Consider the following 25561-nt stretch of genomic DNA (forward strand, 5'->3'; position numbering starts at 1 on the left):
TCATAATTGTGTAACCACCTGACGGGGCCAGGGGACGGGAGACTGACCTCTTCGTCGGCCAGCCCCATCCAGCGGGGTCGGCTGCTTCGATTCTTGGGATATGGGCTTCGTGTGGCTCCGCAATTACAGTGTAAACAGTTGGCCTACCGTTGGCCCCAGGATTCCAGGAAGTCTATGCGGGCGTACGTGGCCAAGTCCAAGTCCAAGGCGTAAGTTGCGCTAGTGTCGAGATGTTTGATCTTCCGAGAACAGCCGCGGAGCTGCACAGGTAATGCATCCTTTCCCAGCGCAAAATCACTGTTATGAGCGCCGGGATCGCTGGGCGCGGGATCCTCGAGTTCGACCAAAGGCGAGCAGTTTATCTACCGATTGCTGGGTTGTGTGGTGGTCACGGGTTGTGTGTGTGTGTGTGCGGGCGATGTGTAGCAACAAGCGTTCGCAAGCTCGTCCTCGTTCTCGTATCAAATCTTTTCCACCGTTTCGAGGTTTTCGTTTGTTTTTTATCCGTCTCATTACCGGCGATGGTTGCGGGAGTGGTCGCTTTGAACTTCAATGAGTCGGAGATAAAATGTTACAAAAGCACTATAATATAAAACAAAAAAGAAACCGGACCGAACCGAAGGAAATGTAAACACAATTACGCTGAAAGCGAGCGACTAACCGACCGACCGTTTGACGCAGGGCGGGGCAGGCACGGGGGAAGTAGACGCACTCCCTCCGCCCATCCCACCGACCAAAATCTACACACTTGCACGCACACAGACACACACACACACACTCACGCACACAGTGTATACAGAAAATCGAAAACAGAAAAGGAAAACATCAAAACCATCAAAACATAATCCATTTCCCGGACGCTGCGCTACTGGGGTTGTTCAAAAAGTTTTGCAGTTGTTCGACGCTGTATGTGACGCTTCAGTTCATTCTTTATTTACAAACCATTTAGTATCGATAGCGGTTCACAGTATTGGTTTACGATGGAAAAATCAATTATCCTTTCAGTGATCGTGAATTTCTTTAATCAATTTTTCGCCTTCAACTTAAACGTGCCCGTACAAGCCTTGAAGACAATCCACGTCAAGGGCGTCCCAAAAAACAGTAGCCACACCTGAAATCGTAGCAAAAATACCTAATATCAGAGCATTGGAAAATCGTCGAGTGACTGAAACAGATTTCATAGAAGCCCTAGCCCCATATCATCGGCAAGGCAAAAGTCCATAGTTGGAATTTCTGGAGCGTCCATATTCCACCGTATTCACCAGATTTGACCGCCAGCGACTTCCATCTGTTTCCAGACCCCAAAAAATTAGATTTACTTTTGGAATTTCGTTGGAACAAGGATATTGAGGCTCAGGGAGACAGAACTGAATAAACGTAAAATTCAAACCATAAAATTGTGTCTTTTCTTATCGAACGCGCCAAACTTATTAAACAACCCAGTATGTGCCCGGTGCCCACCGGGTGGTTGTTTGTTTAAACTTCTCGCGTTTGTTACTCGCGACGTGTGCGTACTACGTGTGGTGTGAATTCTGCGCTGGTGTGTGAGTTAATCGGTCCGAGCAGTATCGATAACAGAGTGTGCTCTGGATGATGGATGATGATGATCCTGATGGTACGAGAAGTAATTATGTGTTTCTTTTCGGCTTGTTGAGTTTTGTTGTGGAGTTTCCAGTTTCCAGTTCCCTCTGTGGAAGTGGAAGCCTTTTCCCCCTTTTTTAGGTCCCGATTCGGAGGGGCCGTATGTCACTTGGCATTTGTGGTGAGGTGAGATTGGCATTTTCGATAACACACACACACACACACTGGTTGATCCGGTGCTGCTCGAAACCGGAAGTCGAAAATCGGAACAAACCCGGTGCGGTGGACTCATCCCAGGACTTCGGTCAGTGGTCCAGCAACTGTTGCTAGTCCAGGCGAGCAGGATAGGCAGCGTTATCAGAGGAGTTGGATGAGGCCGAGCCACCTACTGAAGTTGTGATTAGGACTGTCAGGTTGAGCCGGAACGTTGGTCTTGTCACGGAGATCAGTCTACACGTGGTCAGAGTCTCCTTGCCGGAACTTCAAGACTGAACCTCTTCGCCAAAGAAGTGCCTTGTGTTCTTTGAACCGAGTGCTGCACTCGAACCCGGGAAGCCTCGGGAAGTGCGTTCGTGTGTGTGTGTTTGTGGCGGGGGACCGTATTGACCTAACCGTATTGTGGCGACAGGAAAATAACAAAAAAAACCAGAGGACGAAACAATAACAAGCCCCAACAACAAAATCTATATATAGCGTTAATAACGGTGTAAGGATAACGTAAGGCGGAAGCCAATCCAGGCCTGGGGTGGGAACCATGCCTTGCCCTGTCAGTCAAATTTATCAACACGTTGATTTCTAGCCACCCACCCCTAGCCACCCATCCCAGCCCCATCAACCTCTCCGAGGTTCCACCCGGTTTTGAAAACCCACCCACCGCATCCGGTGGAAAGTCGCTTGAATAGAAAAACGAAACAGAAAACACATTTCCCCAAAAAAAGGCGAACAAAGGCGAGTCGTCAATGCTAATAGCAAATAGCTTCGCCACCCCCCCCCCCCCCCCGCCTCTGGTGAGGCAATTCGGTTCGGACCGGATGTCTGGGTGGCAGGATTAGTGGAGGCTTTTGAAGTGGACGTGGAAAGTCTCCCCGTGGTGGAAACGAGTTTCCGCACCGAAGCGATTGTTCCCCTTCGTTGCACAGGGGAGGCTTGTGGGTGGGAGTACTAATCGGAAGTGCGCCCTGCCAGAGCGCGCGCAGCGGTGCGTGAAAGGCGATCGGTCAAGGCCGAGCCGCGTATGCGGCATAGACAAGTGTTTCGCCGCAGTTTGTGTGTGTGTGTGTGTGTGGCAAGGGAAAGTGATTTCCCCAGCAAACGGCCGCACCTGACCTGATGGTGAACCAACCGGACGTGGCCCGGATTGTGTGAGCCCTTGAGAGTACCACTTGAAGCGGGGAGGAAAGGTATTCGATCATTCGAGAGGTCCAGATTCGAGCATTCCCTGATTAAGGACAGGTTTTACAGTAACAGTCAGCTAGACTACAGTTTAAGGTTTTTTACCAGCAAAGTCGGAATGAAAGGAGTAAATGTCCGGTTGGCAGCTGTTTTGGGAGCTATTTCGAAGAACCGTACGAGGGTCCAACAACAGAAAACTGAGGGGCGATATTACTGATGCCATGTGGATTCGCAGACAAGCCGTCAAATATCACATCATAGACTGTGAAGTAGTTTTTACTTGGCCAAACTTCGTGTTCCAGGAGTTGTACGCCAATGTGAATGTTGAGCCAATGTGTCATGTGATGTGATGTTAATGTGTGTGATGTGTTCGCTAGGGAAACTTCCTGGGAAAAATTCTTGGCTTTCAGATGCGGACCACTGGGATTATAGTAAATGGTCTGGTATAACCCCCGGTTTGACCCTAGCTCTGCGGGAAAAAAATCTTCCGACTGTAGAGTCCGCAGACTGTGAAGCTCGAGATGACTTCAATATTTCGACCACCTATTTGTGCTCTTTTGGTACTAAAACCGACCAATGAGAGGGTATTTCGGTCGGGAGCCGTCAGAGTCTAGCCGTCAGAACTTGCGGCTTAATGAGACTTCTCCAATGTTTGCCAGAAAGGAAAAACCTGAGACAAATCGAACTCGTCTTGACCTGGGCTCGGGTCCGAACCAGAGAACAGTGGATCTTCAGGTGAACCGAAGGTTCGGCCACTGGCGTACGTATCAGCCGCAAATAGAGCCGCCGAACCGCAGCATGCCGAACTCTGCTCTGCCGGGACTACCATTAATATATATAAATAAATACACAGATGTAGATACAGATATGGAATGGAAGGTCACTGGCAGCGAGCATACCATTCGAAAGGGACCATCCGGTTGGCCCCGGGTCCGACCGACAGCTGAGTGTGTGTGTGTGTGTGTGTGGACCCAAATAGAGCACCGGGTTTCCGGGTAAGGGAATGTGGGCCGGTAAGTGGGCCACTCCGTGTGGGCCGGGGAAGAAATGAAAACTTGAAGTTTAATTATTTTCCTCCTTCTCACGCAGAGCACAGCATCTTCTGGTGGCAGGGCGGGTGGGTGGTGGGTGGGTGTGTGGCCGTGCTGCTGCTGCTGCTACTCCTCATCTGCTGCTTCCATTTACATCCTCGCGCCGGGCCCGAACGACGATATCGATTTTCCGGCCCGAGCCCGAACGCGCCAAGCCCAAGACGCTGACGCGCGAACGGTATGGTAGGGTGGGTGCGGGGTGGGGGGGGAAGGGCGGGGGGGTTTGGGAGGTATTTCGTGCCGGACGCTGTAAGACAACCACCCACCAGACAGAGAGAGAAAGAGAGACACAGAGAGAGAGAGAGAGGTTTCCAGGCAACTCCGGAAGTACCCGCGGAGAAGGGGGACCAAGTGGACGTGGGGATCCCTTGCGAGCGGAGCAAGTTCCGGTCGAGTGTTTTGTCCTCGCCGAAGGGGCCGTGCGCGTGAAGCATTTTGCTCTGTATGATGTACCCGCGCACTGCGTTCCTACTCATCGCCCAGCCACCTCAGCGAAGGAAAGGACGAGTGAGCAAAAGGGATACACTTGGGGGATCGGACTTTACAGTGCAGCAGCAGCAGCAGCTACCGGCATTACTCCTGATGATGCCTGGGCCTGGGTTTTGGGCGAGTTTATTGATTTTTCCTCCTTTGGCTCGGTGCGCCGGGCCCCGGTGGCTGTTTTTTAAACTCTCTCTCTCTCTCTCTCTCGTGTGCGTCTTATCGCCTTATCGTTTTCGGTTCGGCTGGGGCTCTGTGCGGCTGCTGCACACACCATCGTCCTTCATGTGACCCTCACCTTGAGGTGTAGGCGCGCACGACGACGACGACGACGACGGTGTCTGGTGAAGGTCGCTTCCGAGCGTTCTGGGTGTTCCCGCCGAAAACCGCAAGGCCACACAACAGAACAACAAAACCCTACCCCTACTACTATCCTGCGGCAGGACACACCTGTCGCGGCAGGACGAGCTTGATGATCGATAATTTCGCACACACGCATTGATACGAAAGAGATTTAACACGAGAGATTTAATTTTCGAACCGATTTGGAGAAAAAACCGATGATACTTCGCAAAAGATCAGCGAAAAAGCCAGGGCCAGAAATCAGAGCGTCAAATCAATCAGCAAGCCTGTGACCGAACCTGTGATTACAGGCAGTAGAATAAGGTTGAGACCGCCTGATCCGCGAAGCTGCCAAGCACCAAAGGGCTGCTGGAGAGCTGACTCACCAGAGACCCACGACAGAAAGACCTAAAAACCGGGACTTGAGGTGCCTCCGGGATCCAGGGCACCGTCAGCATGCAGGCTCGACTCGTGTCTCGAGGCTCGAACTTATCGTCTTAACTTAAAGGTGTCGTAGTCACTGTCACCGTTGGCAAAAGTTAATATTTATTAGCTGTCGGGGCGCCACCAATGTCACGGGGATGGGCCAGATCGCCCGCCGGGCCTGAAGATTTATTCGATTCTCTCGCGCGATACAGCGTTCACACAGGCGGTTGTACCGCAACTTCGTGGGTGGGTGGCTCTGGTCGGCTTGGCGAAAATCAATTACCTTCCGGTTCCGGCAGAACAGCAACACTCTCCAAACCCCATTCATGTGTTCGTCTCTTCTCTGCTGTCGGAGGAACTGTGTTTATTAAGTTTTATGTTTTCGCGTTTCGCGGTTTTCTTTCCATCACCACCAGGTGCTTCTCCACTAGGAGTCGTGTGTTCCTGATAGGTTGAATATCTATACTTGGTCTTGGTTTCTGTACGGGTTGTTTTCGCCTCTTGTTGGTGTAGTTCTGTGACTTCTCCGTGATAAATTGGGTTCAATCGTGAAGGCGTAACTGCGGTCCAACTAAGGGAAGAAGATCTGATGATCGACAGCATATGATAGCAGACCACTCCGACGGAGGGTCAAGATCTCGTCTTAGGCGTGCGATTTCTTTGAATGCTTCTCTGGTGGAACTTTGGTCGAGGCCACTACCGGCAGAGTATCACCTCGGTCCTGGTGTGAATCCGACACCTAATGCCCCCGGTGCAAAGGTCGCCTCCGATGTCCAGCTGTGACTGCTGTCGAACCGAGAGGAGTCTCATCTTGAACGAAGGGCCTTGATTGGTAAGTAGGATTGAGCGACATCAGGGTTACACGCTGCATGTTAGTGCCGCCATTTTGGTACTTACCTGCTGGCGCTGGCCCAATTCTAGTTTCAATTCTTTATATCTGGAGCCATGGAGTGCTTCTGCGTCGGTGGCACTGCTTCTTGCGCTGCCTTTTGACAACCCGATCGCTTGCGTTGCGATAGTGTTTGCGGTGAGTGGTCGCGTGCGGTCTGTCAAAGAGTTTCCGGCGTCACCTGCCGACGTCTGCAGCCGGCTGCCTCTGCTCCGCCGCTGTTCCACTGCCAATGCTCACTTTCGCTCGTTCGAGAACCGAATCCATTGCCATTGTTCTAGGGACTGAAGCAAAACTTTCCAGCACACCCAACTAAACCGCTGTCAAATGTTTGTCCAGCGCGTGGCTGTGTGCCGGTGACGTCGCCTGTGACTCGGCTCGGCTCAGCCATCCCTTCTCGCTCGAATCGGCTTAGTTGCTTCATTTTAATTTAATTTCATCAAACACCCGGTGTGGAGACGACCGAGGTGTGGTGTAAGCGAGATCAAACTGGCACCATCATGGCCTTCGGAAAGGGGGCCCCGGACCTGAAAGACAAACAGCCTCACGGAGGAGTGTGCGAACCGACGGTGTGATTCACAGAGTAATGGAGATTCCAGCCGTCCAGTTTCAGTTCCTGAATCCATGCCAACGGAGGAGTTTGAAGAATACCTATACGTTTCGAGGCGTCGAAGAAGTTCGTCCGGAGCCAGCATGTGTGTGTGTGTGTGTGTGTGGGATGTCTATCGGTATCTTAAGTGCCAATCGACCCCCGGGCGCTTCACTCCGCTGCCGCTCGGCGAATCGATCGATATCCGGTCCGGTCTGCGGTCAGAATATTATCGGTACGTCGGGCGGGCGCCCGATGAGCACGTCCTGGGCGTGATGCTACGTCAAGCTGGGCGAAAACAAATGTACGGCCATCAATCGATCGATTTGTTGGGCCGGCTCATCGGCTATCAACTGGTCCGGCGATACGATGGCCCCATCATAGCGGGCCAGTGTGCGTGTTCGAGCGGCAGCGAAGTTAATGTGTAGCCTGGCTATTTTCGGTGTCCCCAGCGTTCGGTGCGTTCCAGCGCCGCCAACAAGAAATAATTAGGGGAATGCTAGTGTGAGCTGTTCATGTCCACGGTTTGATCGGCCTCATTACACGAACACCCAGACACGGGCAAGGGAACCGTATCGAAGTCATCGACAGTCCACAGCACTAACACAGAAATGCCAACTGCTGTCATTAATCGGGCATGATGGGCACAGATGATTTATTGAGAGTGTGAAGACAAACACGCCCAGCAATTAAACTGGGTTGCCGGTCGAAAAAGTAAAGTCCCTTTAAGTAGTCACCGAAGAATGCGATGGATTATGGGAAGTTAATCGCCGATGCAGATAACCATATAACACATACACACACACGCACTAATCGGCCGCAGTCGAATAGGCCGCAGTGTCAACGGAAAGAGTTCTCTTAGTCTAGGGTCAAAGCGATAATGCTTTATTTCGGGAAAATGTTTTTTGCGTATTTTCTGCCATTTGGAGTTAATATAACATAATTTCTCACGACCACACGGTTTGATAGGGATCACACCAACCTTACCAGTACACTCCAGTTTTTAATGCGGCGCACTTGGAGCACATCGGTGCCTGACACTACCCCTACTACTACTACTACTACTACTACTACCACCGAGCCCAGCTCAGCTCACCGAGCACCTACTTGTGGCGACGCTTGATCTCCCGGATCATGATACGCGTCCGCTTGAGGCCGTTCAGGTGCAGCCAGTCGAGCCAGTACGCGAACCGGACGCCCGACTCGTTCCCGTAGATACCGTTCAGGTTGATGCGGGTGCAGCTGCGGTGCCACCAGCCGGCGGCGGTCCGGAGCGCACAGTTAACGTCACCGAACTGGTCGTGGTCCTGATCGTACGTCGAAAACTCCATGCCCTTGTTGTACGTGAACTCATCGCCGAGCGTGCCCGAGTAGACGCCCAGCTTCTGCAACCGATAGCGGTCCGTTTCGCCCCCGATCTCGAACAGTGTGTAGCGGGCCCAGCGCCGCTCACCCCGGAACGACTCGGCCACGAACGCGATCTCGTGCGGCACGGCCGCCGTCAGCAGGTGGATGTGGTCCAGCCCGAGCCAGTACTCGGTGCCGATGTCCCCGAATCCGTCCCGGTACTTCTCCCAGCTGCGGTTAAAGTTGACGAACCCATCGAAGCGGTTCTGGATCACGATCCAGCCGCCGTCCTCGAAGTCCTGGTCACAGTACACCTCCAGCGGTTCGCCCGGGTTGCCGCCCGGCACGGCGCTCGGGTAGATCGTTTCCTCGCCGGACATACCGTCCGGTATTTCGCGGCAGCTACGCGACTGGAACCCGCTGCCGTGGCCGGCCCGGGTGTCCTGGTACGCCGACGGCGAGTGCACGAGCCGCGGGGCGAACATCCCGTCCGTTAGGCCGTTCGCCGATGGTTGCATCACGTCGCCCACGAACCCGAACTTGGACGTGGAGGTAGCTGATAGGAGTTGGCGTAGGATTTCGCGCTGATTGGAGAGCAGCAGCTGTAGCATCTTTGCCAGCTCCTCATCCCTGGACGTCATTCTAGTGATTCGGGTGAGCAAAAGGCGGTTGGCGGAGGAAGTGATGAGGAAGGCGAAGGTACACTCTCCCGCTCGGCCCGCTCTATATCTTACCTGCTCTCAAAGGCCATGAGCCGCTCCTGGACCGAGGCACATTGCTGCTGTGGTGATTGTTGCTGCTGTTGCTGATGGTCGGTGGAGGTAGGTATGCCCTGGGTAGATAGGTCTAGTCCCGCCACGAACCTGGAACTGCCACTGAGTGTGGCCAACAGTGACACCAGCACCGCAAAGTTGTACACTCCCATCGCTTTCGACGGCACGACACTTGGTAACGCAGTGGTTTGAGGTTCTTACGAGCTCCTTCTGCGCTCCCGGTGTGATGCTGCACGTTTCACATCCAGTTGTTTACTGGCGAGCCGATCAGCGCGGGTCGCCCTAGCATATGGCTCGGCTCCTCGGCTCTGCTACTAGCACGTACCTTCCCCGCAACCGGGTCACAACCAATAATTCATGTAAACATAGGCTCCGATTAAGATTACGACTCTACGCGGTCTTCACTGCCTTGCATGCTGGAGATGCGATGGGTCGATTGAACTGATTGTTACGCGCCGAGCCGAGCTAGCTTTCACTACTCTGGCGGCCCGTACCGGGACGCATGGAACTCCTCGGGTATATATTTGCGGGTGACAGTTCGCCGGCAGAATCGGTCTACCTGTCGGGCCCGTGCACCGCAGACCATATAGGCTCGCCCAGGCACGTATGTCTGCCATCTGGAGCGTTCTGGATCCGGTCGCTCATGGCCGACGCGCTCGTCTGCGTCATTGTTTTGGGATTGTGGGACCTTAAAATAGAGCAGTAAACAAGACCACAGTCTGCCGCCGCAAATCCGACGACGCCTGGTTTGGACACTTCCCCTGAAGTCTCCGATTTACGTGAGCGGAAACCGTGAGCCGTCTTGCCCGTCGGGCCGGCCTCTCCTAGCCACCCCTAGCTCGAAGTTTCGGGAGTCATCTGCACTAATCGCAATTTTGATACTAACCACCAGCACCAGACCGACATCAGCAGGCTGGCGCTCGTTTACACCAGTCTGCGGTGGATTAGCTCGAGTTCGCTTATCGGCGGCGTGCTTCTTGTTTTTGTTTTCCCCTTCATCGTGAACGTGTTCCGCTCGGTGTTCGGTGTTCAGCGGTACAGTTATTGTGTTCAACTTTCTCTCAAATACACGTATCTCATCTCTTCTTTGCCCCCAGAGCAGCAAACACGAACGCAGCGAGCGCAGGAAGCGGAGCGTATGAGTCACATCAACGTTTGATTGCACCAACCCGGTGGCCTGTGGCTGAGTATGCTAAAAACGGGGGCAAGCTTTCCGTGACCTGAGGCTGTTAGTGCCCGGCAGTAGCTGCCCTTTGCTGGAAAACCCCGGCGCCCAAAGGGAAAAACAGATGCCCAGAGCAGCAGAGGACCGGTGACGGTAGTTCCGGAAGGTGTAGGATAGAGCACCAAGTAGGGTTTCAGTGGGTAGGACCTCGGCAGCGAGGCTGAGTCCCACACGGTCCGTGCATAAATGCATTCCCCTACTTGCAAAATACTTAAAAAAAAGGAGAGGAGAATAAAAATGGGGAGGGGTCCTCTTGTTCTGTATGGACTACCAGAGGGCTTCGTCAATAGCCCGAGGTCTCGTAGAGGGTGGTACGAAAACGGTTTGAGCAGCAGCAGCTGGGGAGATGGCAGAAGCTGCAACATTCCTATGCCGATTCCTCGATCCACCAGTGTACACCGTTCGGGCCAATTGTTCGTTTATGTGGCGTGGCGTCTCCATGTTAACGTCGTCATCGTGATGTACACAAGGCGTTCATCCATCCATCGAAGGAGTTGCGGTGCATCGTACAGACAACGGCGACAAATTGTGCTTTCTTTTCCCAGCGCAATTTCCATGTTGGCCCCCCGGCCACAGCGAACATGTGCTGAGTGCTGTCAAAATTGAATTCACACCTCACCAACATACGGTCGGTTCTCGGTGTGTCGGTCGGTCGACATTATCGTCGGTTAGCTGTCGTCGTCAGTCAGTCAGTCGTCGGCTATTGCAGTTCGTCTGTTCAAGTGGCTCTGGGATGTGCCTCGTCCGGGCCTCGTCAAGCCAAGCAGCCAGCCCATCCATGCAAACTGCCCAAAGGGCTGTCGGTCCGGCATGCGGCACCAGGACTTTCCATAGCTCTAGCAAAGCATCACACACATAGCGTCGGAGCCGGAGCAATCACACGCCACTAGGTTGTTTTTGCGTTTCGTTTTCGTTTAGTACACGGCCCCGGACACTATACAGGGGGGCGCACTTCGTCAATCGCATCCTTTTTCTGTCTCGCACCGTGCATACGATGATCGATTGGTTGGGAAGCAGGTCAATAGCGCATTGGACTGTTCGCCGCGGATTCCATCCCTCGCTCGCCGCGCGGTGCCTTTTTTGCCTCAGATGAGCTACTGATGAGGTTTACCGTTTACCGCGTTGACAGCCGCGCCAGTGGATCCGTGGATGGCGGCTGCATTTAAATTCTCCTGACAGCTTGCTCATTTCCATGCAAATTGAAGTAGAGCCCCATCGCCCGGTGGTGCCGCGAACGAGTGTTGCTCGCCGGGTGCCGGGTGTGATCGATGAGGACTCCGGTCCATTCCGGAATTTCGGAGACGAGCGCAAATAGGGGTGCGGCCAGGCGCGCCGCGACGTAGATAAGCTCTCTGGCAGCGCCGTTACGCCATTTATCAAGCGTACTCGATGCCGTACTCCTGACAGCCGTACGGCCGTGAGTTCGTTCGATTCCATCTTCAGGACTTGCCGCCGACCATTGTCGACGCCAGGTTCGAAAGGGTAGACGGCCTACAATTCTAGTGGACGGATGTTTAGGTGGACGTGCGTGTGTGTGGTGTGCCCATAAGTCTAGCGTCACAGCGCTCTGTTCCAGAAGGTGTGTCTAGAAGACGACCAGCACAGCAACATAGGCAGAGTGAATAGAGGCTACGCTAGAGTTAGTTTTTAGATGGTTTTTTATTATTATTATCATTATTATCGGTATTATATTAATTAATATTATTAGTATTGTTTCCTTAATGTTACATCTTTGACAATCATTTTATTTTTCCGCACTCTCTCCATCATCGTGTCCTTTCGCCTCTTGCTCTTTCTCTCTCTCTCTCTCTTTCTTGCTTTTCCGGTCACCCGCAGTTACGCTCAGCTCAGCGATCTGGGTGTCTGGGTCAGTGCGATGCTCACCATGCGTCATCTGCTGTGGCTGCCCGTAAAGATCCCAATTAGCTGAATACTGATCCGAATAAATCTTTCGCACTCGCCACCTATTCACCCGTTATTATATTGCGCCATCTAGTGGCCACAATCATCAATCTGGCTCATCATCACCTCTACGCACCGCTACGCCCCAAACCGCCCCAAGAACCCGGAGCACCGGAGCACCATTCCTTTTTGCGTCCTGTGCTTTCGCTTTCAAGGTTTGCTGACCTTGCAATCTTGCCTTATAAATGCTCGCCCCGCCCTACGCTCGCTTGTAGCTTCGTGCTTCGTGGTTTTATATGTGTGTGAACCCGAAAGTACTTGTACTGGTAGAACTATCTGGGTTGCATCGGTATTACTTATTCATTTACCTTCTTTCGCTCTCACGTTGCTGCTTGCAGATTCTCACTACTAAGTTCTGTTTGTTGTTCTTTGCTTTGTGTTGTGTGTTGTGAGTTTAGATTCCTTATCCTTTGTGTCATTCTTCGTCCACACGTGTTCCTTAACGTTCCCGTTTTGTTAGTTTGGTGGTGTGTGATTGTTGGCTATATGTTGTTGTTTCTTGCTATTTCTCTGAGCATATTGGTCTAAGAGACTAATAAATGTACCGCTTCGAGGGAAGGTACCACATTATAAGAAGTATGCGTTTTCGTCTTATTTATTTTAATATTGGGTGAATAGTAGGTTTCATTCGTTTCATTCTCTTGGCTAACATTCTCGGACACGGTTGGCGTACTGTACGGCGTACTCGCTGACGTTATGATTCGTCGCCTCGTCACGGTGGCAGCTCGCTTTGACCAACTTCGGGTGTGGAGTTCGTTAATTACACGTCCCAGTGCAAACCGCGATAGGTACTAGTACACTCAACGAAAGTCGACTAAGGGTTTCTACCACGGGTCCAGAGAATGAATTCGCCGTCATCCGGGGCTTACCCCACAGACTACGAGATCCCGAGGCCAACCGTCGTCTGGTCGATCCGAAAGAAGCATCTGGGGGGGTGCGTGCGAACATTCTACAGTACCGCCGGCCGGAACAGGGCCTGACTACCGTTTTTGTATCAACATCCATACGGACCGACACCAAAGATAAACTATAAACGGCCACGGTTCGGGTCTGCACCTTGGTACCGGCTGGTTCTATTTCATAACATTGCTGGTTTGTTATTTCTAGAGCTGGTGCGGACTGGGGACGTACCGTAGTTGGGGGGACGTGCTGCCTTCGGATCTCCAAGATTAGCATCCGGGTCCACGATCTTGCCTACGCCTGCGATCAGAGAGAGCGCGGTGAACTCGACCACTCGAAATACTATAGCCACCTGATTCGTGAGGAAAACTTCGTGAGAGAGAGAGACAGGATTCGGGAAGATACTTGCGGGAGCTTAACAATATTCAGACATTCAAATATACTGGTTTTAGGGATTGTTATATCTTTCTGGTTTTGCGCTACGGCTACGGTTCCCATTTTCGTTTATCTCCCAGTCTTCCCATCTTTTTGACTTTATTTTAAGTTTATTTCTTGTGCTCTCGCGGTGCTTCTCTCGTTATTCGTTTGTGTTGCTCTGGTTGTTGCAGTAAGCTTTTTATTTCCTGTCCACCATTTCTTACTTGTTACTTGTTTTTTTTTTGGTTGTTTTGTGTTTTTTGCTTCTGCCTTCTACCATTTCTTGTTCTTGAATTCCCAAATCTCGTTTCGACCCAAGATCTCATCCCTGCTCCCTGTACCCGCTACAAGTATTTAATCATCTCGTTTAATATTCGTGTTGCACACGCATGGTTCGTGTATATATTTGAGTGTGTGCCGGTGTTTTACTCTTGAGGTGTCCTCTCGCTAATCGTTCCATTACGCTATATGTATGCTCTCGCCGTGGATTGGCTGTATATGTTTTGACATATATTATATCTGTATGTATATCTCGACAAGTTCCACGAGACACACTGTGTAGAGTACAGTGGTTGGTAGTATGCTTCCTACAACTAACGGCTCCCCAGGTTCGCCGGCCATTACTTACACTATAGTAGTTGTTTTTTTTTCTTCCTTTGTCTAGCTCGTTTCCTCACCGGTTGTTCGTGTTTTGTTGAACATTGTGTATGTGTGTGTTTGTGTGTGTGTGTGTGTGTGCTTTTTAAGTTCATCTCCTACAACGGTTGCGTACATTAATCTCACTAATCGGTAAAGTATTGATGGTGTGGGCTGTGTGCGTTGTGTTGTATGCCTAAATGTAAATTTACTGGATGTCACGAAGGTTTTCTGATTCGTCCGTCGTCCACTGTCGGAGGTGGTTTTGATAAAAGTTTGTTCAAAGATGACCGCGCGTCCGACCCGGTCCCTGCCGTCCGACCTACCTAGCACCCATGCGTAGCCCACCACCACCACCACACCACCGCCAAAGGTTCTAAATAGGTATCCTCAAAAAAAAAAAAAAAAAAAACCCCGGCCAAGGTCCAGACCGATGTGAGGATCTAAGTAAGGGAGAAGAGTCTGCCAAAATTGAGCCAAGGGAAGGCAAGTAAACAGAGGTATACAGAACCGGAGACCGGAGTGTGAAGGAGTTCGAGTCGGTGGGCTTGCCTACGTTTATTGTTTGTTTACAGGAAGGTCAGAAGGTGGCAGAAGTAGGCACTGCACTGCACGCACGCTAGCTACCTAGGAAGGTCTCGTTCGCTATGACGAGAAGGGCGTTCTACGAAGTACTAATTTGCGGCGTCTCGGTGCATCCTTATCTAAGACATCTAATAATGCTAGTACCCTGGATAGAATCGCCACGTTCAGTGAGAGAGTGTGTGTCGCTTACTTGAGCTCCATGTGCGGCAGCACCGTCAAGAGAGAGCGAGAGACAGAGGAAGCCAGTGCCGATCGAGATCAATTCAAGGGATGGCGAACTTTAAGGGGCTGCAAAAGTTCGACCTTTCAAATTCAACTCGATCGACCTCGTTTGGAACCTCTGCCCCTCTGCCCCGCTGGTTCGGGTTTCCCTTTTTGTTTTTGGCACCCCGTTCGGCCCGTTTCTTTTTTTCGGTTGCCTATTTTGTTCTATTTTAGTTTGGCCCGTTACACGCCCGTTGTTTGCTGCTTCTTAGTGCAACCACCTAGCCCAGGATGGACCCGATTTTGTGGAGCGGTGTTCCGCGACAGATGGTTCGACGTCGGCAGTCGGCTCCGGGTGTCCTCGGTGTCGCCCCACCCCTGTTTGGTCGAGCCGAGGGTGGTGTATTCTGCCAGGGCGAAGAAAGCCGAAGCAGAGAAAGAAGAAATGAAGAAAGGAAGAACGTACAATAGGACATTGGGGGAGGCCACCCGAGGAAGTGGCCGAGCGAGGCGAAGTTACTAAGGGGATGTGTTTAATGAAGGTGAACTTGACGGATTATCGATTCTCGCTTCTCGCATCTCCCTGGATCGGAGGATACGTTTGCCAATGGCGGACCTGATGTCTGTTGGCATGTCAGGGATGAAGGTAAATAAAACATGGCCTGCGAAGGCCTCTAGTACTAGGAGTTTGGTGGCAGTGCAAAGTTATGGCTGTCAGTCAGCTAGGGTTCGACTTATTTTAGCATGAAATGCGCCGAGATGTGTCCAAACACTCTCTGTAAGAAATCTCTATCAATCTCCGGGAAGGCCTAGATGGAATCTCCTGTAGCAACATTTGGGAGTTCTGTACTGTAGGTCTTCCAGGAACTCATTGGAGCGCGTCCCAATGAGTTTTTAAAACTGGATAGTTGCAAAAATGGGCTCACAAGTCGATTCTTTCTGCAGGGTTCTTAAGACTAGCAGCGTTGGGCATGGCAAAGGTACCCAGCTAATGTGACAAGTCGGACGCGATTTCGGCGAAGGAGGCGAGGGAATCGTGTCCATGGAATCCAGGGAATACTGAGATTGCTGGGCTGGGCTGGGCTGGGCTGGGCTGGGCGGATGCCTGAATAAGGGTCTCGGCTCTCGCGTTCTTCGAGTAGTCCCTCCCAACCCAACTCTCGTACTAAAGACTTCACGCCCGGCTTCCTGTCCGTTTCGCTTACCTGAACGCCCTTGACGATCGATCTGGTGTCCGGGCTTCTTCGCATGGCAGCCGTGCCGTGTGTGTGTGTGTGTGGTGGTGGACTGGCCGTGGCGAGGAAGATAGGTTGGAAGATATGGTAGCGGCGGTAGCGCGCGGGTGGTGGTGGGTAGTTGGGCCCCGTCCGTCGGTCCGTCGGTATCCGCTTGGTCCGCTTAGTCGCGCATGAACACGAACTCGTTGTAGTGATTCCAACGGTTCTCCTCCGTGTCGACGCCTGGTTTCAGGTTTTCGCTCACCGAGCCGGCCGTCCCGGAGCCGCAGCTGCCGACCATCCGGAAGCCCTGCTCCTGCAGCATGTCGAACGCTTGCTCGATGAACACGTGCTTGAGGAAGAAGCGGGCCGTGTAGCGGTCGGGCGCACCGTGGTCCGGGTCGCGCGACTCGTTCAGCGTGTCCCCGAACACCTCCCGGCAGAGCGCGACCCGGCCGTGCACCAGGAGGCGCGTGATCTTGCGGAACTTCACGTCGGCCAGCCCGTCCCGGCCAAACTGGAAGCTGCCCCGGTACCCGACGGTGATGCAGCCCGGCCCGGACTTGGTCAGCAGCTCGAGCAGCCCGGCCAGCCGGAAGTGCTCGGCCTCCCGGCGTAGCTGCTCGCGCTCCAGGACACCACCGGTCGGGAGCGCATAGGCGGCCGGACCCCGCAGGTACTCCAGCACGTGCCGAAAGAGGGTACCGTCGCGGTCGATGAAGTAGCGGCCCTGGCTGTCGTGGGGCAGCAGGGCTGCCGTGTCCGGTCCGGCACCGAACGCTTCCTGGAACCAGGACCCGTCCTCGGCCAGCAGCGTCTTCAGGCTCACCACGTACCCGGTGCCGCCGACGTTCAGCTCAACCACCTCCGGCATCGCCATCGCCCGTCCAACGGTGTTGATAGTAGGCTGGCTGGCTGGCTTCCTGAGACTAGTTAGAGCGGACCTCTGATCGCTTGGCGTCGCCTGACGCCCGCTGGTTGGAGCTGTTGGAGTTGGGACGTGCCCGGACGTTGGTTTAGTTGATTGATTGGGAACCCGTTTGGCGCGGTTCCTGCCGAGCACAACAGCTTACAGCCCACCGACAGCGCACACAACACACTGATACTCCATAACCTGGCTGGCTGGCTGGCTGGCTGGCTGGCTGGCTGGAGGAGGTAGCACTAACGTGCGTTTTCTTGCCGTGACGCTCTCAACACTGCACTAGTAACACAGAAATAGTAGCAGCACACACACCCACACGCACGCACGCACGCGCAGGCACCAACACCCTGCTCAACAAGCTGCAAGCTGCTACCCCACCAGCAATCGCGCGTGGAAAGGATTACTTGAGCGTTACTCCATACTCCCCTGCAGGTTGCAGATCTGAGGCTGCGATTGCTTCCGGTAGTTAGTTCCGGTAGACCCGACTGGGACTGCGGCCCGGAGCTTCAGCTGCGTTTCAGGCTGCAGACCTGTGCTGGCCCTCTGTGCGCCTACCTAGCAGCTGCTGCTGAAGCCTAGCATTGGCACGTCCAGGCACGCGCCGTGACACGTCCAGACTCGTACCCGTGCGCGACTGAAATGAGTTCGGGAAGTGCATGAGTGCGAGCGTCGAGCCCGGTGGTGGTGGTCGTTGTCATGAGCGCGCACTCGGACGTGCAAGCTGCGAGCGGCGAGCAGCGGTGCTGCTGCTGCTGCTGCTGCTGGGTTACCTGTTACCTTCGGCAGCTACCGCGGTTCCACAGTGCGTTACCTAGTTTTCCCGCTAATAAGGGAGGTTGTCAAATGCTGAAGCTGCTGCTTCAGAGCTGCCGAGCTGCGTGGTGTGCAAAGTCGGAGCAACAGCTCCAGTAGCGGCAGCAGCAGCGAACGCGAAACGCGAACATGAAACGCTCTCCGGGAGAATCGACCCGAAATCCCGAGATCGGCCGGATTCTTGCTCGCCTGAGACAGACCTGGGCTCTCTCACTCTTTCTTTCCCTCTCTCACTTCCTCCTTCTTTTTCGCACCCTTTCGCGCTCTCTCTCTCTTTCTCTTCGTGTCACTGGCAGTTTCCGGATGACACCCCCCTGGATGGTATGCAATTTGTTGAACACTTTTATTTTGAATTTTTAATTCGTTTTGATTTTCGTCTGTGTTTCGATCGTCCTGCCTCCCTCCATGCCTGACACCCCCCCTCCCGCCTGCTCCCACAATCCCTTCCCAAACCATCAGCCCGTGCCCAGTTGCCCCCGACTTCACCACAACGGAGAAGTTGACTTCGATCTGGGTTTCGCTCACTCACTCTTTCTCATACCACCCTTCTTTTATTCTTGTCACGGCAAACTCGAGAATTTTCCGAGAAGTAGCGCGGGGGGGGGGTCTAGGTAGGTGTGGGGTGTGAATTTTCCCACACATTGCGAAAATTTTCTTCATTCCTTTCTTTCAGCGTGACCGCTGCAATATCCGAGGTATTTTGAGGTAAGCTCTGGTAAGGTGCTCTCGTTGGGTTCGCTGGGTACGTGTGAAGAACTTTTCCAGCCTCGGTAACGAGACAAAAAAGGCCGGCAGTGTCCTGAATCTAGGGGCCTGAATCGATCAAGAGACGTCGGTAGAAAAAAAAAGATAAAGTAATCAACAATTGTTTTCTATAGTATCAGGCCTGAGCCTTTCGCCTTCGACGGGAATGCGCCTGAAGCGGGAAACAAATTCGAGACATTGCATGCGACGACAGGTAAAAGGGAGTTGACTTGGTAAAGAGTAACCGATTGAGCGTTAACAGTTGGCCCCCCCCATTACGGCTTACAGTTAGGATCAAATTTGGTGTTTCAGAATTGTCTGTAGGCATGCAAGCTTCGACCAAGTGTGTTGCCTCACCCGCCTATCATTATCACTGGGTCCGGTGGGAACTCTATCTTTGGAGGCCAGTCATTACTAAGGGCTGGAAGCTAAGTACTACCTTAGCGAGAGAAACGGGCATCCAATCCAGGCATCCAGGAAGCTGCGGATTTGTCCAAGTTGGGCCAAAAATAATGGCAACCGAGAGACGGAGAGTGGGAGAGTGAGAGAGCGTGGAGATTTTTCCCACCGTGTCGCCAACGCCAGAGAGCGCAGTCGAGAGCCGGAAGATATTTCCAGTTTCCCGGATGCTGGACGCGACCGCTGCAGGCACCAGCAGTCAGCGTCGGCGTCGGAGTCGGTCGTCTTTTCTACGCTTCTCCACGTTTCTGCACGTTACTCTCGCTGGTTTTACATCCCAGAGAGACGCACGGAAGATACGCTGCTAACTCGAGGACGAAATACGAAGTTAATCTAGTGTGTGTGTATGATAGAGCGGCAGAGATTGAAAGAAGGAGAGCGAATGAGCGTCCTATAGTGTGTGCGTGCGAGTGGATCTGTCGGATATGTTCCACAATCGAACGGGCAAGTCTCGGCGCGACTCCAACGCGGTCCCAACAGCACAACCGAATAAGCATTTAGTGATGGTCCGCGTCTGAAGTCAAAATAGACGAGAAATGTATCAACCAAGCTCCATATCTGACGTATTTACCCTTAGCGAACTGTGGGAGAAAGTTCACTACGCTGATGCTTCAAGTGACCTTGCTCCCGGCCGTAATGTGGAAACTTTTTGGGAGAGGTTTACAATTCCCCAACAGTAAATGCAAATTTGGTAATAAAGCGCTGTAAAGAAGAGCACCACGCGTTCCGAGGCCGTCCAAGCTCGATGCGTGGGGCTGTTGTATCTCCAGCTCCAATTACACAGATTGTAGAATCTGGAACGTATTAGGACAAAAACCGCTTAATGGACAAGTATTAGACCATATATCACGAATCCACGATGGGTAATTTCTGCCTCTGCATCAGTATGTTCGTGTACATACAGAATGCCAAGCTAAAATTATACCCACTGTAATTGATAAAGGTGCCTTTAAAATCATCGTCACTTCGAGACCTGAGGTCCTCTTCAATGAAGTGATGTCTAAATTACGCCATGGAGTACGTGAGTGCGGTATGTGGAGACTTTAATTTGATTGCTTGCCTCCGGAACCGTCTTCTAATGTGTGTGTGTGTGTGTGAGTTTCAGTGGATACACGGATGGATCCCCAGTTTTTGCAAAGCTCCAAAGACGCTTCATTACCTGACTAATTATGGTTTCATCTCGCAAGGGAAACGTTGGTAATGCGCAACATCCTTCACTTCTCTCTTTCCCGCTCGCTATCTGCTCTCTCTTTTTTTGCGACAGGTGTAGGTGTGAAGCAAGTTGGTGTCACTGGTTGGACCTCGTTGGCTGGGGCTGATCGGCTCCGAAATGGTGGCCATCAATCTGCTGTCGCCGCAGACCGGGTCATTGAATGTGTGTCAACTGACTCCAATGAAAGTCCAAAGGCCGGCTGCGGGCGGGCGACGAAGAGCGACGACCACTTTCATTTGGTCGAACAGCCTTTGCCAACTATCTGCCGCATCATTCTCCGCTCCGAGTGCGATGGGATGGAACAAACCGGACCTTATATACTTGTTGCTTTCTGGTTGCTCCTCTGACAGATAGAGTGACCGATTTTGCGGCGCACCATACGCCGTAACACGCCGTCAGATTTGGAGTAAACGCAAACCAAATCGATACCCCCAGACTGGTACGTGTATCGTCTTACGTCTTCACGACTCCGGAGACCTAGGCTCGATCGTTGTAACTTCAAAAGTTTTGCTTTTAATTGGTTCTACATAATCACGATGGTCGTCAAATTGAGCAATCCCATAAATCGTTGGAATTCGATACAGATGTCACAAGAATGGCAATCCCTGCCGAAAAGCCACTACCTACCTCCTATAACAACTTTCGCTATCTGTTTAGATCATAGTAGAAGTTGCAGCGGAAAATGTCATGAATAATTGCCGGGAGTTCCGGGAGGTATCAGCTCTGAGTCTGAGGGTTTTTGGATGGTCATCGCATCGTAAACCCTGAAGCAACTCGGTCCACTCAGAATGGAAAGAAAGTCGCTCGCTCGTCAACTTCAATTTAGTGCCGATAGAGTGCTATCTCTTGAGTGTGTTTATTGTGTGTGCTGGACCAAATCATGTGAGAAAACAAATAAAACATGTTGCGGTTGCGGTGGGACAGTGGGGCCTACAACACTGGACCAGAGGGCGGCGTGCGTTGGACTGGGGCACTCAATTTTTGCCAAATCCGATGCCCAGCTTGTCGAGGGCCATCAGGCTGGCACCGGTGCGCACTTTACCGATGCGTCCCACCGATTCGCGCCGCGACTCGGACTTGGAGCCGAGCGAGCTCTTGCCGCTCGCCGTGGACTCGCTGAGCGTATTGTGGACCGGCTTGGAGGTGACGGAGATGTTGAGCGCAAACTTAAGCTCCGCCTTTAGCGCATCCCACGGCGTGATCTTCTCCTCGACCGCCACCTTCCGCACGTTCCAGAGGAACTCGAGGAAGCCGATGATGAAGGCACAGGCGCACCCGAACGCCAGCACCACAAACACGCCGCCCACGTTGTCGATGCCGAGCTCGGCCGCGCTGTCCGACCCGGCGCTCGATGCTTTGCCGTCGCACCGGCCGCCACCGTGCATCTCCTTCCACCAGCGCGTCTTCAGCTGGTACAGCTTGCCTTCCTCTTGCATCTTCAACACCGCGCCACTGATCGCCGTCCGGTACGGAGAATCTGTCGAGCGTCGAGGTAGGGTTTGTAGGGGTGAGATGTTCTTGCTGGTAGTTCCGCGAGTGGTTTCGCCCCAGGCATACTTACTGACAGGCATCGCGATGCCGTAACCCTTCGAGTCGAGCAGGCCACCGATCTGTGTCAGCTCGCAGTACCGCTCGGTCATGTACTCGAGCGACGTGGACTCCATCAGGAACGCGTACAGCCGCTTGCCCTTGATGACGCGGTCTCGGCCCTCGTCGTTGCTCTTGGTGAACACGGACGGCCGGGCCGACTCCATGGCGGCCCACATGCGCTGGTAGGTGGAGAAGTTGGACATCTGGAAGAAGGACATGGTGCTGCCGCCGACCACGGCTCCGTACTTGATCTTGCTCTGCTTGGCCAGATCCTCGGCCGACTCGATCGTCGCGTCCATCCGCTCCATCGTCAGAAACGCCGCCAGGTTGGCCGTGTAGGACGACAGCATGATGAGCGCGAAGAACCACCACATGCCGGCGACGAGCCGGGTCGAGACGGCCTTCGGCAGGATGTCGCAGCCCTGGCCCATGATCGAGCCCATCGTCAACCAGAGCGCGTTCAGCATGTCCCAGATGTTCTCCACCTCGTCGTTGTCCTGTTTGCACGGGTGCGGGTTCTCCCAGTCGGCCGGCGCCATCCGGGACAGTACGAACAGTAGCACCGAGACGCCCAGATACGCGGTCGCCATATAGATCCACACGTCAAGCGACAGTGGCGAGAGGAAGGAAAACAGGTCCTTCGGTTGCTGGATGGGCTGGGCGAACAGAATGCTGATGCCTGCGAGATTGTTTGTTCATCAGATTGGACGTTGATCAGATTGGATTAGATCTAGACTACTAGTATAGACAAGCTAGGAGGTAATGTAAGGAGGAGGAGGAGGAGGAGGAGGAGGAGGAGGAGGAGGCGGAAAGGAGTGACATATGAGCACCTACCCAGCGTCATGAAGGGCATCGTGAAGTCAACCGCCGTCCGGCGCTCGTATGTAATCGTCAGATCGCACACCGCCAGGTCCGCTTTCTGCCGAGGAAGACAAATGAGGTACCCATGGATTAACCACATATGGATTGGTGGTTGCGCCATCACCTACCCGATCCAGCAAGTGCTTCACAAGTCCGTCCCACTTCTTCGTCAGCTTGTTGTACGAACCGTACTTGCCGTCCGGGACCAGCTCCATCCGGTACTGGAAGCCCAGGATCTTGGAGATTCCATCGATCAGCTCCAGCGAGTAGCCCTCGAACCGGTTGTTGCCCTCCAGGAACTCGCCATCCTTCTTTTCCCTACAAGCAAAACAACAGGCCAGTTGTAGAGAGATAAAGAAAAAGACAGAGAGCTCGCCGGCCCCATCGGGTACTTCATCATCAGGAACGGTGCGCCGATCCGGGACGCGACGACGAACGTTTTGTTCTGCAGCGACTCGACAATCTGCGAGTACACCTCGCCCTGGCTGCGCGTATAGTTGACGCCGTGCGTCGGGTCCCAGGTGGCAATCTTTTTGAACGTCTCGTCCTTGCTCAGCTCAATGATTTCGAGGTGAAAGTGGGTGCGCCGTCCGAAGTCGTCGAAAATGATCGGCCCGGTGATGCCGTGCTCCGTTTTCTGAAACATAGACACGCGTTAGACAACGATCGCTACTGAGGACGGAGGCACCGATAGCAGTCAGAGAGAGAGAGAGAGATAGAGCACTCACCACCTTCATGTAGTTGACAATGCGCAGTCCGAACGGCCACTGACGCAGGTTCTTGTTGCCGCAGGACAGCCGCGACGGCGTGATCTCCTCCGTCGCGTCCAGCTCCCGGATGGCGGTGGCGTAGATCTTGACCGCGTCGTTGTACAGTGCCGACTCCGTCTGGACGTGCTCGGGCGACACCCGGAACAACCGTTTCATGCGCGCCTCACCCTGCTCCCAGTCGTGCACCGCGTTCTTGATGTCGAAGCTCTTGGTGTCCATCAGACGTAGCGCGGTGATGTTGGAGCGCGAGTAGCGCAGCTCCTCAAAGTCCATCGTGTGCGCGTCGAGCGACGTGATGATGTAGCTCTGGTACTCTTCCAGCATCTTCACTTCCTTCGCCTGCCGCAGCAACTCGACGATCCGATCCGGGCGAATCTCCAGGATGATGTGTGATTCGCCCGACGACTGGATGTCCTTCAGCAGCGGCCGGTAGTCCGGGTCGTCGTCGATCTGGCGCACCGTGATCGGCGTATCGCCGGGTCCGTGTATCTGCAGGATGTCCTTCAGCCGCATCAGGCCCTCGTCCGTGTCGTAGATGATGGTGAAGCTCTTCCAGCTGTAGTCGACGATTAGATCGGCGAGCGCACGGGAGAATACGTCCGCGTCCGGGTACAGGTTGATCGTCATCGCCTGCAGGGCCGGATCGAGGCCCCCGAGCGGTTCCGGGTCCCAGTGCGTCACGATGTGCGGTATCTCGAGTGTTTTGCACACCGAGCCGACAATACCGGACGTTAGGATCGAGCTGGGCCCGAAGATGGCCGTCACACCCTCGGACGCCAGCTCGCAAACCTTGCGCTCCGTCTTGAAGCTGTCCTCCGGCGATACGTACTTCACCAGCGGCACCAGCTCGAAATGCTTCTCGTGCATGTTGACGCGCTCCACCGCGTACCGGAACGCTATCTCCGCCTCATAGTTGTCCCCGTGGAAGATGGCACCTGCGAACACGCGGGCGAATACGTTTAGAACCACGAGCTTCAATTACCGATTACCGGTGACTTCTAAAACGTCAAACGTTCGTTTTGGAAACATTTAGTTAAAAAAGTTTGACATTTGGGACACTGAAGCAGAAAACTGGGACGACATTTGATTTCACCAGCCATTCGTAGCCGACAGTCACTAGATGGACCACTCCAAAGACTATTGAGGTTGAGCTGATGGATACACAGACAGAGAGAGAGAGAGAGCGAGAGAGAGAGAGAGAGAGAGTTCTGCACACAGTCGAGGAAACTGCGATCTACGAAACTGGTTGAGTCTCGAACGTCTCTGTACGCCTCGCAGTTGGTTGAAGGCTTTGTTTTGATTGCGCTGCTCCAACTCTATGCAGGTTGCTGTGGATTTGTTTGATTGTAGTCTTCGATAAACCGGTTGCCGGTTCTTCTTCCGGTTTGAAACTGTCATCATGCTACAGAGCTGGTAGATAGCTGCCTGACTTACCAACGGGAATCTCACGCTTCGCCCGCACCAGGTCTACGGTCAGCAGCACTGCCAGCATCTGCAGCAGCAGGACTGCGCCCCAGTCGATACATCTCGCTCCCGGCGAACAGCCTCGAGATCCGTGGCTCCAGGGCCGCATGCAGGGCTGGAATTGATTGCTGGTGCGAGCGCTACCTCTCTGACGTGTGTTCTAGAACGCCTGGAATCTTTCGTCCACGTCCACAGTCTTTCCCAAGGGAGAGGTAAACTGTTGATGTCACTGCGCGCACGGAATAAACCACCGAAATGCGGTGCGTGTCACCAACACTACTCGGGTGTCGGGAAAGGTTGCACGATCTTCACACACATACCGGTGAGCGTACCGGTAAATGTTCTGCGTTCTTCGTTCTTCTTGAAGTGTGGTCCGAAATTGGGGCGCCTATGGATGCTCGAGGGATGCGCGCATACCATGCCAAAAATAGTACGTCACCGCACCGGGGTCCACAACCACAACTGGTGGTCACTACACTATTGTGTTCACGGACACCACGTGCCGTTGCGCAATCGGGGACGGCTAGACGTGCGTGCGTGCGTGCGTGCCTGCTCGTAACGACGGCAGCGCGTAGACTGCTGCTGTCCACGTTGCCACGCTACACCGGTAAAGGTTCCGAAGGTCGGCGCTCGCCATATTCGGCTATATTTAGACCGCCGGGTGGCGGC

The 25561-nt window shown here is 53.4% G+C and overlaps 3 protein-coding genes across 3 annotated transcripts; all 3 read right to left on the reverse strand.

The window, feature by feature from the left end:
- Positions 1-7654: 7654 nt before the first annotated feature.
- Positions 7655-9144, reverse strand: LOC128268472 (fibrinogen-like protein A). The gene is made up of 2 exons (XM_053005590.1): positions 8872-9144; positions 7655-8779 (listed from the first exon to the last, which is right to left on the reverse strand). Exons 1-2 carry the CDS (start codon positions 9060-9062, stop codon positions 7894-7896), a joined length of 1077 nt encoding a protein of 358 aa, XP_052861550.1. The 5' UTR covers positions 9063-9144; the 3' UTR covers positions 7655-7893.
- Positions 9145-16237: 7093 nt separating this feature from the next.
- LOC128272697 (BTB/POZ domain-containing protein KCTD8) lies at positions 16238-16990 on the reverse strand. The gene has a single exon (XM_053010564.1). It carries the CDS (start codon positions 16934-16936, stop codon positions 16238-16240), a length of 699 nt encoding a protein of 232 aa, XP_052866524.1. The 5' UTR covers positions 16937-16990.
- Positions 16991-21181: 4191 nt separating this feature from the next.
- On the reverse strand, positions 21182-24994 carry LOC128272657 (glutamate receptor ionotropic, kainate 2-like). The gene is made up of 7 exons (XM_053010517.1): positions 24863-24994; positions 23387-24363; positions 23051-23295; positions 22787-22976; positions 22632-22716; positions 21769-22476; positions 21182-21684 (listed from the first exon to the last, which is right to left on the reverse strand). The coding sequence occupies exons 1-7, from the start codon at positions 24918-24920 to the stop codon at positions 21182-21184; spliced, it is 2766 nt and encodes a 921-aa protein (XP_052866477.1). The 5' UTR covers positions 24921-24994.
- Positions 24995-25561: the final 567 nt, after the last annotated feature.

Source organism: Anopheles cruzii, chromosome X (assembly GCF_943734635.1).
Source record: "Anopheles cruzii chromosome X, idAnoCruzAS_RS32_06, whole genome shotgun sequence".
In the NCBI taxonomy this organism is placed as follows: domain Eukaryota; kingdom Metazoa; phylum Arthropoda; class Insecta; order Diptera; family Culicidae; genus Anopheles; species Anopheles cruzii.

Bases quoted from the DNA above. Each gene is read 5' to 3' on its own strand.
- LOC128268472 (XM_053005590.1), bottom strand. From the start codon at position 9,062: ATGGGAGTGTACAACTTTGCGGTGCTGGTGTCACTGTTGGCCACACTC. The intron at 8,780-8,871 runs GTAAGATATAGA...CCGAATCACTAG, and splicing joins CTCATGGCCTTTGAGAGCAG to AATGACGTCCAGGGATGAGG.
- LOC128272697 (XM_053010564.1), bottom strand. From the start codon at position 16,936: ATGGCGATGCCGGAGGTGGTTGAGCTGAACGTCGGCGGCACCGGGTAC.
- LOC128272657 (XM_053010517.1), bottom strand. From the start codon at position 24,920: ATGCTGGCAGTGCTGCTGACCGTAGACCTGGTGCGGGCGAAGCGTGAG. The intron at 23,296-23,386 runs GTGAGTGCTCTA...TCTATGTTTCAG, and splicing joins TTGTCAACTACATGAAGGTG to AAAACGGAGCACGGCATCAC. The intron at 21,685-21,768 runs GTAAGTATGCCT...GACGCTCGACAG, and splicing joins CGGCATCGCGATGCCTGTCA to ATTCTCCGTACCGGACGGCG.